This window comes from Macrotis lagotis, chromosome 3, assembly GCF_037893015.1.
Source record: "Macrotis lagotis isolate mMagLag1 chromosome 3, bilby.v1.9.chrom.fasta, whole genome shotgun sequence".
NCBI lineage: Eukaryota > Metazoa > Chordata > Mammalia > Peramelemorphia > Peramelidae > Macrotis > Macrotis lagotis.
Genome location: NC_133660.1, coordinates 37,879,118 through 37,893,441, shown reverse-complemented (window position 1 = coordinate 37,893,441; position 14,324 = coordinate 37,879,118). Strand labels below are relative to the sequence as shown.

The 14,324-nt window shown below is 37.2% G+C and overlaps 1 protein-coding gene across 3 annotated transcripts in view; it reads right to left on the bottom strand.

The window, feature by feature from the left end:
* The window catches only part of HPSE (heparanase), a 48,273-nt gene that overhangs the window by 21,194 nt on the left and 12,755 nt on the right, over positions 1 to 14,324 (bottom strand). For 2 of the 3 annotated variants that reach the window (XR_012476873.1, XM_074228499.1), the window contains exons 4-10: positions 13,092 to 13,220; positions 12,122 to 12,295; positions 7,498 to 7,672; positions 6,747 to 6,794; positions 5,061 to 5,154; positions 3,288 to 3,394; positions 707 to 821 (exon numbers count right to left, since the gene is read on the bottom strand). Coding sequence is in view for 2 of the 3 variants with exons in the window: in XM_074228499.1 (XP_074084600.1) it covers positions 707 to 821; positions 3,288 to 3,394; positions 5,061 to 5,154; positions 6,747 to 6,794; positions 7,498 to 7,672; positions 12,122 to 12,295; positions 13,092 to 13,220 (842 nt within the window). In the remaining variant the exon portion in view is untranslated. The remainder of the gene's footprint in view (positions 1 to 706; positions 822 to 3,287; positions 3,395 to 5,060; positions 5,155 to 6,746; positions 6,795 to 7,497; positions 7,673 to 12,121; positions 12,296 to 13,091; positions 13,221 to 14,324) is intronic. The other variant, XM_074228500.1, reaches the window with a different exon arrangement.

The window sequence follows — 14,324 nt, the reverse complement described above, 5'->3', positions numbered from 1 at the left end:
CTGAACAAATTGGTATATGAATTCAAAGTTCTATTATTGTACACAAAGAAAACAAGGAATTCAGAAAACCTTGGGAAGAATGAGGCAAAGTCATATGAACAGAACAGAATAACCTACACAATGACCACAATATTGTAAAAGAAAACCACACAAAAAGACACCAAAATCCAGATCAATGAAATGGCAGATCATCACTCCAAGGCTGATGATGAAACCTACTTCTCCCATTTCATTAGAGGAGAGGGGGCCTATGGGTTTGGAATGGGGTGGATAGTGTCAGACACCATCAGTGGGTCAGTTTGCTTTATTCTACATCTTTGTTACAAAGAAGGGTTCTATGAAAGGGTATTATTAGGAAATAACAGCAAAGTTGTTGGGTTTTCTTAATGAATAAAATTTTGTTTTAAAGGTAAAAAATCCAAATATGGTTTCTTTGATCTGAAAATAAGTTTTTTTTATTTTTGGATGTAGTTTTTAATATCCTCACAGATTTACCTTACACCAGTTAAAAACTATAAATTCTTTCATTTAAGAGATGATAAACGTCAAATCAAGAATATATATGTTGTTTTTTGTGCCTTCATATTTCTCATTTGCAATGCCTAACCCATAACAACACAGATGACTGTGATGAGGCTACATGTTATTCAAAATCAATCAATTCACACATACAAAAAAAAGAAACAGGATCGAAATAGTCACTTACAGGTAAGGGATCAAAGTTTTTATCCACCAAGTGATAATTTCCAGCTCCAAATAACACTTGTCTCATTACTACCTCAATACCCATTTTAGCTGACAGACCTAATTTGTCCAACCACCTGTTGAAGAAATAGACAAAAACTATTTAAAAATAGAAGAAAACAACTCAATTTTTATTACAGCAAGAACATTAAAGAAACTATTATAAATTGTAGCTATTATATGGAGATATATAGCTAATATATGGAGATCTGAATTCTGATCTCTTCCTGCTGCTTTTCTTTACATTACAGTGATCCTAGTGCATATTATTTTGGGGGGTTCTGTTTTCTTTGCTTGGTTAAGCTTGTCTCCAGTTGAGGAATGGATGGAAATATGTAATCACTTAGTCCAGTTAAACCTTTTCAACCAAGGGCAACCTAGACCTAATCAGAAAATTTTAGAACTGAACAAAAGGACTTTGGAGGTCATCTAGTTCCTCTAATTTCACAGATAAAAAAACTGAAGCTAAAAGAAATGAGGGGGAAGAATGGGGATAAGAACACATAGATTGACTCCCAGACCACTATTCTCTATTTACACATTTTACCCCATACCAAGATAATCTCTCTGATGAAAGATTAACATTATTATTGACTTTCATTTGCCCTAACTTTTCTTGTCTGTGGTGTAGTTAATATTTTTTGTCACTCAATAAAACATTTCAGATAGGGCTTCCTTATTAATTTTAAAACAAACAATTTTAATCCCCCTGCATGGTTATTTGTTCTATTCTAAAGAGAAAGGAGGTCTTGGATTCTTCCCCAAAGATAGCAGAACTGTGATGAATCAACTCTGGGCAGGATTAATGGCCTTCCAAGGAAGTGGAATACTATAAGTGAAGAGGGCTTAGTTGAAATGTATTTTATATAAAAACATTATTTGTGGATCTTTGGTGGCCTCTCAACATGTTAGAATATTATGATTATTGCATTTTCAGATGAGCCCAAGATAGTATCATAACTCAGTGGATGACAGTCAGAATCAAGTTGATTGTAATAAGAGGAAATTTAATAGTGAACAATTTAAAATCTTGTACAAAGCATAACTAACACAAGCATTAGACGGGGCAGGCATGGTCCTGGAAAAGGTGGTGGCAAAGAAAGGGGGTGGTTTAATGGATTGTAAATTCAAAAGGAATCAATCAGGTGATGAGGTAGCCAAAAATTAAATGGGGTCTTGGGCTTCATTAAGAATGGTATAGCTGGGGGTAGCTAGGTTGCGCAGTGGATAGAGCATCAGCCCTGGAGTCAGGAGTACCTGGGTTCAAATCTGGTCTCAGACATTTAATAATTACCTAGCCATGTGGCCTTGGGCAAGCCACTTAACCCCATTTGCCTTGCAAAAAACCTTAAAAAAAAAAGAATGGCATAGCTTCCAAGAAGAGAGAGGTGCTTATCCCAGTTTCCTCAGCCACCATCAGACCTTGGCTGAAGTATTGTGTTCTTTTCTGGATATGTGGACTAAGAGGGATGTTGGTGAGCTGTGGAGATCCCTAAGGGGACAACCAGGACAGTGAAGGGCCTCTAGTCTATAGCCTGTGGCAGTCATTTGAAGTCAAGATTCAGAAAGAGCATGTCAGATATGTCCAAGTATTTGAAGAGCTGGTCCACGGAGGAAAGAAAGAGTCAACTGATGACCCTGGACAAGTCACCTACCTCAGTTCCCTAAACTGTAAAAATGGGGGTAATATCCCTCCATCCCAGGGCTGCGGGGTCAAATGAGATAATATTTGTAAAGTGTCTAGTGTATAATGGGCATTTAATAAATGCTTCTTTACTCTGGGGGCAAGTGGAAGTATATTTTTTTAGCTTTACTTTTTCTTCTACAACATGACTAGAAATGTAGAAATATTACAATATATACATGTGGGTATATTTATAAATAGAGCGTACAAACACACACAGATATATACCCATACTTACATATATGTATAAATGTATGTGTGTGTTTGTATGTGTGTGTGCGTGTATGTGTGTAGATATCTATATATTATATATATACTATATCTGGATGTCCACATGGGTGACAATGCATGTATGCATATGAGAGTTTTTATGTAAACACTCATATATATGCATATATAAATAAATGTATAGATTATATATGTCCATGTGGTTGTATAGATGTATGGATATGTTTGTGTGGATATATCTCTATAAACATAAGTAATGTTCTTTAATCGAAATCTCTTAGATACACTATTTTTAAGTATAGTTACTTAGAGGAATGAGTCTTTTGCTTAAATATAGTATATATATATATATATATATATATATATATATATATGCTAAAGTAGAAAAATTTTCAAAAACTTGGCTTTTTTTTTGGTAATAACTAACTTGGAGTCTAAACACTCTGCAAAGTTTTAGCGACAATCAATTCTCTGCCTTCATCCAAATCTATGATTAAGTATATTGTATTACACTCTGCCATAAAGGACCTCTTTTGGGCAGGTTTTTTGGCACAAAGGATAGGGTGGCGACATGCTGTCATTGAAATCTAGATATTTGTTTGTGACCTGAGACGAGGATTGACGCACTCACGTAAAACCAGCGAGGTAAGTGTCAGAGAGCTTGGGTGCCCCTCCTCCATAAGCTGAGCTTGTTTCTCCCAACCAAACCTTCTTGCCAGGTGTGGTCTCATTCACAACCTACAGAACAGAAAAGTCTACCTGGTGAGTGAAATCAAAATAGCTGAGACACATGTTTTGTGACATTAAACATTCCTGTGGCACTAGCTATAGGCTCTACTATCATAAATTGCAGGCTTTTCAGAAACATCATTTATAATACTATCAGAAAAAAGATTCTGAAAATACAATGCTTTGGGTAACTTTTTATTCCATTATTAGGGACTAGGGAGAAAGAGAATGTAAAGAAACTTGCATTTAACCCAGGTTATAATTACAGAATAAGAGAATCTTTTAAAATTTATTTTTATTTTGAGTTCTCTTCCTCCCTTAGAATTATAGAATCTTAAAGTAGAAAGAATTTTCTTTCTCCTCCTGGGTTTCCCTGGTTTTCTAGTTCCAGCTAAAATTCCACCTTTTTCAAAATGTCTGATTCCCCTTAAATGCTAGTGCTTTCCCTCTGTAATCATCTCTAATTTATCCTGTTTCCAGCTTCTTTGTTCATGGCTACTTGCATACTGTCTCCCTCATCAATCTGTCTTCTCACCTTATCACTCATCTGAAATTGCTTAGAAAGGTCAAGGTCATCCATCCACTGCCTCCTGAACCATACCTAGTCATCTTGACTTTTTTTCCCTCCCAGTGGATTTTTATGACTCTGGAGAAGATTGTGAGGTTGCTTCTTACTGCTCTGCCTCACTTCAATCAAATATGTCCAAGTCAAGAAGTCAATCTCATTGGTCCTTTCGGAGAGTGAAGAAGGAACAAGTGGGGAGGAACAAGTCCTTCCTGAGGACAGGGACTCTCTTGTGCCTGCCTATGTCTCCTCATCTCTTACCATAGCTTCTGGCACATAGTAGGTGCTTAATAAAGGCTTGTTTCTGACAAATAAAGGCTTGCTGTCTGACAAACAGGATCTGGACAAGTATCCTCTACATCTTAACTGACTACCGGTCAGAGAGGTTTTGCTATTTATCTCCATCGAGAAAGCATCCTCTTAGGTAGCAACAATTTTAAAAATTGTTTTTATTTTATTTTTAATTTATAGAATAAAACAATTACTTCCATAACAGTATAATTTTTTTAAAAAGATGTTTGAACATGAAACTGCAAATCTATTATGTATGACTTGTATTCCTTTTAAATCTATAATATTTTATCATGTAAATTTTTTCTTCTTCTCTCTCCCTTTTTCTTCCCCTCCCAAATCTGGCCTAGAGATGGCTACCATTAGACACAAATATATTTTATCAAAAATATGTTATTATGTATTATATGTATTATATATATTATTATATATAATATAAAACATATTTTATTATATATTTATTTTATGATAAATATATATATATATTTAAAATCATTCTATGTATACTTCTATTTATCAGTTCTTTCTCTGGATGCAGATAGGGTATCTTTTCTGCCCAAACCACCAGATGGCATCTGCAGGCATGGCAGCTAACTCTTCCCTAACTCTTCTTTCATTCGGTAAGAAGAAAGACACTTGTTTTTCAGTGAATCAGGGAAAATTTGATCTATGAGTGTATTTAGTCAGCTATCTGATAGCTATGTTGGAAATATTTCTTGATTTGTGAGAAATTTTCATTTTTAACAATAAACAGAACATGCAAGTCTATAAAATTCAGACTTCTTTGATTTTTTTTTCTACAAAAGAAAAAAAAAGTACCTGGAAAACTTTTTGTGCTAAGAAAATAAATGTATCCAACACTTCAGGGTTTAAAAAATCCTCTTGAGTAGCAAGTCGTCCATTCAAATAGTAGCTGAAATTAACACACACACACACACACATACATACATTTATATATAATATTTACAGAATGGACATTTCAAAATTTTTTTCCTAATTTAGCACAAGGAAGAGACTGAGATTTGGGAAAGAATATTCTACCATATTCTATTTTTGGGAGAAAAGTGATAGACCTTTTATTTTTGGAATGAAATAAAGATATCACTGTTATAAAGGATGTCCTGCATGAAAAGAACTTTAAGGTGGTTAAAACTCTTAGAACTTTAAAATGCAACTAGGCTTTTGTAACAACCTGTATAAGTGCTAAGCATCCTTAGTCCTCTGTCAGCATTCTGGTAAAAAGATATTACATCTGGAGCTTCCTCCAATTGTTTTGATCTGTATCTGGCCATTGGGAGCCAGGTGCTCCTGAGGAGACAGTGAGGCTGGTGACTTAGCACAGCCCCCCTCACTCAAACCCAATTCAGCTGCTTGTCATGATATCATCTCACTGATGTCATGGTCTTCCTCGAAAATGAAGGACAAACAACAAGAAGCTGACATTTTGGTTATTAGTATATGACCAGCCAAGTCACAGGGAAGTACTTTGGGCTTGAGTAGCACAATTATCTCGACTAATCTCATTATATTGGGGGGGGGGGGTGTTAGGAAATGGGGTTAAGTGACTTGCCCAGGGTCACACAGCTAGGTATTCATTAAGTGTCTGAGACTGGATTTTAATTTAGGTCCTCCTGACTCCAGGGCCGGTGCTCTATCCATTATGACACCTAGCTGCCCCAGTCTCATTATTTTTAAATTTGTTAATCATTTATTCATTAATCAAACTGCTTGGTCAAGGCATTCTTCTAGGCCCAGAGGGAGATATAGAACTAAATTAAAAGGCCCAGTTTCCAAAGAGGAGATGAGAACCTCCTCCTTTTCTTTTTGGAGGTCAGGACTCTGGGCACAGAAGATGAAGGATACTCTCAGACTGACATAACTACTTTCATTTTCTCTTTTCGATTCTTGGCTATGGGGAGTGGTTCTCAGGGTGAGAAAGGGAGGAGTGATAGACAAGGAGATGAAAATAATGCAGAAACACAAAGCATGACCTCTGCCCTTGAAGAATTCATAATCCCCCCAAGCCAAGGGGCTCTGCAGGGTCCCCCTGAAATATAAAAAGGGCAAGAGGAAAGCCTCCAACATGATAGCCACCATGGCAGACTTTCAGGAGGGGGCAGAGGGATGGGCAGGAACATGGAAACATCTCTAGCACTCAGCATAGTATATTGCAGACAGTGTGGGTACTCAATTAATGTGGAAATCAAAATGACTAATATGGAAATATTTTACATGATTTCAAATGTATAGTCTATATTAGGTTGCTTATCATTTTAGGGGGGAAATATGGGAAGGACAGAGAGACTGAATTTCGAACTCAAGCCTTTAAAAATTTTTTTTAATTTTTTTACATGTAATGTTATACATGTTTTACCTGTAATGTTTTACATATAATATTATTTTAAAATGTGGAAACATTTTCTATTTGAAATATAGAATAAAAATGAGCAATACAGATGACTAGTAGTCTTTCTTTAATAGTATTATGAGAAAAAACGGACTTACTGATGCCATGTGACTGCATCAATTACTCCTCCTGCAACATTCAGGAAGCTAAAAACAAATCGACATCATTATATCATTTCTTTGCCCTTATATGGAAATGCTAAAATTAGTTTCTAATGATATTTATCAATAAATCCAGTCAGTGGGCTGGTTATTAAATCTGGAACAAGAATCTAGGACATTCCAGAGGTATCAAGGCAGATAAGTGCATAGGATGGACTTGGAGCCAGGAAGGTCTGAGTTCACATCCAGCCTCAGGCACCGTCTGACTGAGCCTCGGCAAGTTTGTTAATCTCTGCTTACCTCAGTTTCCTCACTTGGACAATGGGGATAATTATAACATTTCCCTTCCAGACTTGTGATAAGCAAATGAGATAATCTTTGTAACTACTTTACAAATTTTAAGGTTTTAATAGCCTGAAATGGCACTGGGCATTTTGGGAAGGACACCCTGTATTCACGTTATCATTATTATGATTCCCAGGTGATCTCTGTAGAGGTACCACACTTCCGTTCAGACTTGCCAAAGCCTGGCTTCACCTCAGTTGTCCCATTTCAGTAAAGTTTCTATTTGAGCAGGAATTTACATTTGCTTCTCACTTCCTTCACATCTAATAGAATGGAGGCTCCTGTTCTTGCAAAAAAGAGAAGTCCTTTCTTACTTCTAGCAAGTAGTTATACCAGCCTGAACTCGGGCCTTTGCTTCTTTTAAGTAAAAAAGAAAAGAAAAAAACCCAAAACCTTTTCTTACCTCCTTAGAATCTTATCACTGGAGACGTTCTTCTGAAGTTGACCAACATCAGGTCCAAAGAGTTTTGCATTTTTTAAATCATACGTTTTTAGAAGTGAATGCAATTTAATAAAATCTTTTCCTAGTTGGGACCCAGTAATATAAACACCAGACTTCTTCCTAAAACTGTTGGGTTCTGAAAGACAACAGTTCTCCATATATAACTGCTTATCTTCAAAATTCATATCTTCCATAAAACTGAGTTATTTGTTAGATTCTAAAGGAGATTATAATCTCTTTAAAACCTGTAATTGTAAAAGGAAGGAAGGAAGGAAAAGAAAGAAAGAAAGAAAGAAAGAAAGAAAGAAAGAAAGAAAGAAAGAAAGAAAGAAAGAAAGAAAGAAAGAAAGAAAGAAAGAAAGAAAGAAAGAAAGAAAGAAAGAAAGACAAGAAGGGGGCGGCTAGGTGGCGCAGTGGATAAAGCACCGGCCCTGGAGTCAGGAGTACCTGGGTTCAAATCTGGTCTCAGACACTTAATAAGTACCTAGCTGTGTGGCCTTGGGCAGCCACTTAACCCCATTGCCTTGCAAAAACTTAAAAAAAAAAAAGAATACTGGACATGAAATCATAAAAAAGCAGAAAACCAAGGTTCTATTTCTGGCTCAGACACTGAGACCTAGATTCTGTGTCTCAGGTTTTTTTAATAGGGATAATGAAACACTTCTTCACAAGTTTGCTATTTGGAAAGTCTTTTGTCAACCTTACACTTTGAAAGTTGTGATTTAGACAATCAGTGAATAGTTTGAAAGAACTAATGTCTGGGAGTTATGGGAAGTTTTTGGATGTGATGGGGAAAATGAGGCAAGGAAGCAATCAATGACACCTCATCTATTTTTCCACCTCCTCAGGGAACATGATCTGATGTCTGTTTCTCCAGGTTGGGGCCACTGCAGATCAGCTCAGGGCCTGATTGACCTATCCAGCATGTATCCAATATCCAACATATTATGTTCTCATGTCAGGGAATACTCTGGGGAAAAGAGCAGGAGACAACAAAGCCGGAGGTCTGGATATCTTAGTGATTGGGTCCCCTGCCTTGATCAAATTCAACCTTTCTAAGGTCTCAAAAGTATCCCTTAAATATAAAGTGTGTGTGTGTGTGTGTGTGTGTGTGTGTGTGTGTGTATGTGGTATGTGTATGTGATATGTGTGTGTGTGTATATCTGAAGCAAATGAAGTTCAGGTCCATCCCAACTGTCACCCTGATTATCTGCATTACAGAACTGGACATGTGGAACAGTATCCTTTTGTTGAAGCGTGAGCATTTGCTGCTCTGCTCCTCTTCCCCTGACAGCATCGAGCCCTCTCAAAGAACAAGGGGAAGTAGGCAGGCCCAACTAACCCACAGAGCACTGCCTCTGGGAGCTCAAGTCACACTCTTCACCTGTAGCCACTTGCTTCATTACTAAGAGATGTGGAATCTCCTTCCTCATCTCTCCTCTGAGAGGCAGTGGGTTGGGCAGGGGAGAGAAGACCTGAATTCAAATCCACCCTCGGAAACTTTCTAGTGTCTGACCCTGGGCAAGTTATTTAACAGCTGCCTGCCTCAGTTTCTTTAACTTTCAAATGGGAAGAATAACAAACATAGGGTTATTGTGAGGGTTGATGAGATTACTATCAATAAAAAAATATATAGTAGACACTATTTAAGTGATTATTCCCTCCCTTCCTTTCCCCACAAAGATAGGACAGTGCAGCTGATTGGATGGTGACCCTCCTCCAGTGTTGTTTTCATTGACATTATCACCATCTTATAGAAATCATTCTATGGTTTTGTTTTGTTTTGTTTTTGCTCTGTTTCACTTCATAGAATACTTCCCTTCTTTCTTTCAGTTCCTCATATGTCCTCTTGTGGTACAGTAGTCTTCCATTGCATTTATAAATCACAGTATGATGAGCCATTCTCCAACTGAAAAGCATCATTTGCTTTCCTTTTTTAAAAAATTACTACAAAAAATGATGACATGAGTCTTTTGGTAGATATGAACCTTTTTTCTGTCTTTGAGGTCCTGAACATGCATGCTTTGAACTGGGATCAAAGTGAAAGAACAGTTTAGTGATTTTTCCCACATAATACAAAATTATTTCTCAGAATTATCATCCAATTCCCAGTTCCACAAGGTATTAATATACTTGTCTCTTGAAAACTCTTCAAAATTTCATTTTTATTGTCTTGCCAATTTCATAAATTTAAGATGACATATCAATGTTGTTTTCATTTGCATTTCTATTATTCTTATGACTGGTGACAAATTATTGGATATGTTGGGTAGGTGAGGAGGAGTTGAAAAAGACCCCACATTTGTGAACTCAGTTGACTTGGAAGATGGAGGTAGCCTCAAATAATAATGAAGTTTAGAATGGGGGAGAGTTTTGTTTTTTGAATCCATTGAATTTGAGATGGTCGTGGGATATCTATTTTGAAAGGCCTAATAAGCAGTTGGAGACATGAGGTTGGGCTCAGAAGAGAGATTAGGATTGGATAAACAAATGTTGGAATTATTTTGAATAGAGATGTTCATTGAAACTATATGAGTTCTGATGAAATCACTGAGTGAGAGGATACAGAAAGGAAAGCAGAGAAGGAAAGAGCCCTGGGGACACTTCAGTTAGTGGGCTGCAAAAAGTGAAGATCCAGTGAAAGATTGAGAAGGGATGGTCAGACAGGTAGAGGGAAAACTGGGTCACAAAACCCAGAGATGAGAGAGAACTCAATACAAAGTAATCAGCAGCATTTTATAGAACAGTTGTATGTCCAAGATATATCAGGAGAGAGACCCAGGATAAAGACTGAGAAAAAGTCATTTGATTTGTCAATGAAGAGATTATTGGTGGCTCAGGAGAGGGTGAGTTCAGCTGAAAGATGAAATTGGAAGGGTTTAAAAGAGAGTGAGAGATGGGGCAGCTAGGTGGCGCAGTGGATAAAGCACCAGTCCTGGAGTCAGGAGTAACTGGGTTCAAATCTGGTCTCAGACACTTAATAATGACCTAGCTGTGTGGCCTTGGGCAAGCCACTTAACCCCATTTGCCTTGCAAAAAAAAAAAACTTAAAAGAGAGTGAGAAGAGGAGGCTGAGTTTATCGGTTTATCAGAGAAGGGAAGGAGAGGTATAGGATGGAAGCTAACAAGGTCCAAAAAGCTGGCACAAGGAATCGGCAGTAATTCCCATAGGCAGATCAGCATGGTAAACATGAAGGTCAGAGAGGAACACTCAACCAAATCAATACTATCTCTTAGCTAAATACCCTTTCCATACTATGACTAAGTAAATATCTTTTTGAATGGCCTACATTCTTAGAAGGCCTACAAGTGTCTTATTTTCTTCCAGTTCCAAATTCAAACACCAGATTTACCTGAATCAGACTGAATGAGAAAGCTAATCATTAATATTATATCTAGAAATAGTTTACCAATTCCTTAGAAGAGGTCAGGTCCTCTGGCATCTGCAGCAAATAAATTTTTGGAGGAGAGAAATAAAGCATTAAATGCTCTGGCCTATGAGGGGTGGGGAGGTGGATTCACTAAGCACCCCAAGACAGCTTGGGATACTCAGGTTTTCGGGTGTGGGGGATGAGGTGGGTAGTGGAGGATTCTGTGCCAGTGAAAAGAAAAGGAGAGGGAAGGATAAAAGCAAACTGCCTACACAAACATTTTGTGGGGTGTCAGCTATGAATGACTCTGAAAACCACAGAGCTTTCTAAAAATAGGAGAAGAGGAAATTGCTGGTCCCAGTTAAGTACTTTTAAGTAAAGCAGGAGATCCAAGCAGTGGATCCAAGAAGATAGAGGAAAATTTTTTTCTATATGCAATTTCAAAAGGCATGTCTATCCAGGAGAAAGGATAGCTGGCTGGCACAGTGGTGAGAGTACTAGACCTAGGGGGAGGAAGACCTATGATCAAATCCAGTTTCACATACTTACTTGGTGTGTGATGAGCCTTGGCAAGTCACTAAATCCCTGCCTTCCTCAGTTTCCCCAACCATAAAATGGAGGTTAAAAAAGAGTACCTTTTTCCCAGGTTGGAATAATTTTGTGGGGGTAAAATGTATATAAACTTTGCAAACTTAAAAGAATCTATATTAAGTGCTGCCTATTATTTCAATCAAGCAAATTATGTTATAGGATGCTAGAGTACTCCCTGGGTTTTTCCCTTTTCATGGTTTTTCTCCCCTTTTTGTTCTGATTCTTCCTTCACAATATGATTAATATAAAAATTTGTTTAATATAGTTATACATATATAGCTTATATTAAATTACTCTCTGTCAAGAGAGGTGGAGGGAAAGGAGGAAGAAAAATGTGGAACTCAAAACATACAAAAAATAAAAGTTGAAAACTATCTTTACATGTACTTGGAAATAAATAAAATTTTTAAAAGTTAAAAAAAAAGTTAAAAAAGTCTCTCCTGGGGGAGAAGGGAAGAAATGAGGGAAGTAGAAATAGAATTTGGAACTGAAACTTTTTTTAAATGTTAGAAAAATTGTTTTAACATGTATTTAGGAAAAAATAAAATATGTTATAATAATATTAATATTAATAATAATGATGATAATGTACTCCTTGATCAATGAAATCTCAGTGTACTTACCATTGCCAAGTTCCCAGGAAATGTTATACTTCTGGGAGGTACAATAATCCAAGACCAATTTGGCATTTGAGCTGTCCCATTGCAAATTACTTTTCCTTATTAAGGCATTGATGCCAAAGATCAGATCCAGTCCCGAACATTTGGCAAAGCTGTACAGCATATCCACTGTGCTTTCTGTATCAACAAAAATATTATTTCATAGTGAGTAATTTGGTTACTAGAGAAAAAAAGAATCTGACAGCCTACAGAAAGCCTATTTCCTTCATATCATCATCATCATCATCATCATCATCATCATCAAACTTTTGGAAATACAGACTCAATAAATGATCACCTTGAATTGGCTAATACAATTTCATATTCTCCACTTATTAGAGCTCATCTATAGGGCTGTGTCACACAGAAGAAAACCAGAATTTTTGGCCTAGATACCAAAAAAGGCCTGAAGAGAACAGGACCAACCAAACATTGTACCTTGGTGTCCAGCATCTAATCTTGTTAAATGGAAGCTTTGCAAGATAAAGCAATCCTTGTTTCTTTGACAATCTAAACATTTCTACATTATTTTGGATTTGGAACAAGGTAGTATATGAGGTAAATTTAAAATTTTTGGATTTTTTAGACAAAGACTAAGTTGAAACTATTCCAAAGACTATCCTATGAAATAATGGTATATCACAAAATTTTAAAATAATTAATCATTTATTTGGTTATAGTTGGACCATAAAGATAGTGATAGTTAAGGGTTTTCAGGGGTAAGCTCTCCCAGAGTTAAATATTAATATATTTTATTATATATTAATATGAGCATGTATTAATATTAACATATCTTATTAATATACATCACCTTTGCTAGTTTTCTTTCTAAACAAACAAAAATGCTCATTAATAACAAACAAATCCATTCCACCTCATTCTTTAGCATTTCCTCAAGAGTTGAGGGGGAAGAAAAAAAAATTGCCTGAATTACCTGAGTAACTATAGCTGAGAAGACCCGGCCTTACTGATGAGAAAGGCAGAAAAGCTGAAACTAATCTAGTGGGTGGTTTGGAGTATTCTAGGTGTTCCATGTGTCTCTCACTTCCATATTGTCTGCAGCCTATCAAGGAATTACAGTTAATAAGGATTGAAAAGACTTTTTGGAAAGGGGCTGTTGAGATGGTACCATGGAGAGCAGCCCAGCTTCTCTGCTAGGCCTCCTCCACAATGACCAGAAAAGGCACCAGACTGAAACCTGATTGGAAATCCAAAAAAAATATTTATAGTTAGTCAGAGTAGATAAGAGAGCCCAAGTCAGGTTGGGCTGGCCAACACTGGAAGTAGTTGACCATACAGAACTTTTCAGCATCCAGGGATTGAGAGTCTTGGGGCAGGTAGAAGACCTGGGAAGTCATTGCACCAGAATGGGATGTAGGAAAGGGTCTGTCACTCACGAACTAGTTTGGTCATAGAACCAGGATGGACTGAAGAGGAGACCTATAATTTTGTTGTTCAGTCATGTCTGATTCTTTGTGATTCCATTTGGAATTTTCTTGGCAGAGATCCTGGAGTAATTTTCCATTTTCTTCTCCAACTCATTTTACATCACACAGCTACTAAAGTGTCTGAGGCCAATTTGAACTCATGAAGATGGGTCTTTCTGACTCCTGGGTCCAACAATGTCCACTGTGCCACCTAGCTACCCCTGTGGGGATGATGCCTAGTGGGGATGAAAAGGAGGAGTATACTGATCAATAAGCAAGGCAAGAAGTCACTCACTAAAGTGGAGGTGCTGACCCTTGGAGCAGAGGACAGACTCTGTTCTAGTCTCTGGTCCAAGCTGAAGCCTGCAGTGGAATAATCAGGGGAGAAATCCCAGAATCAAGGGGAGCTTGCAGTAGTTCTTAGAGAATCTCTATTTGGTGAGAAAGGGGTCAAGCCTTAAATATAGATCTTGGGGTCTTCTTTCTCTCCAAAATGACAAAGTGATCAGAATTTGGATGGAATATGATCATATCCCCTAAACTAATAATATTTAAGGAAACATAGATATAATTCTAGCCAGGTACCCTATTCTCCTAGTAGAGCAAGAGTGGTGACCTCTGACCTCAACCCACCTAGCAGGAATTAAAGTCTCACTTGGAGAAGGGTGGGAGGAGAAATGGCTTAGAGATATCTCTTCTGTCTTCCTTCAAGCCACAAAATGACAAGCCTCACTACACAT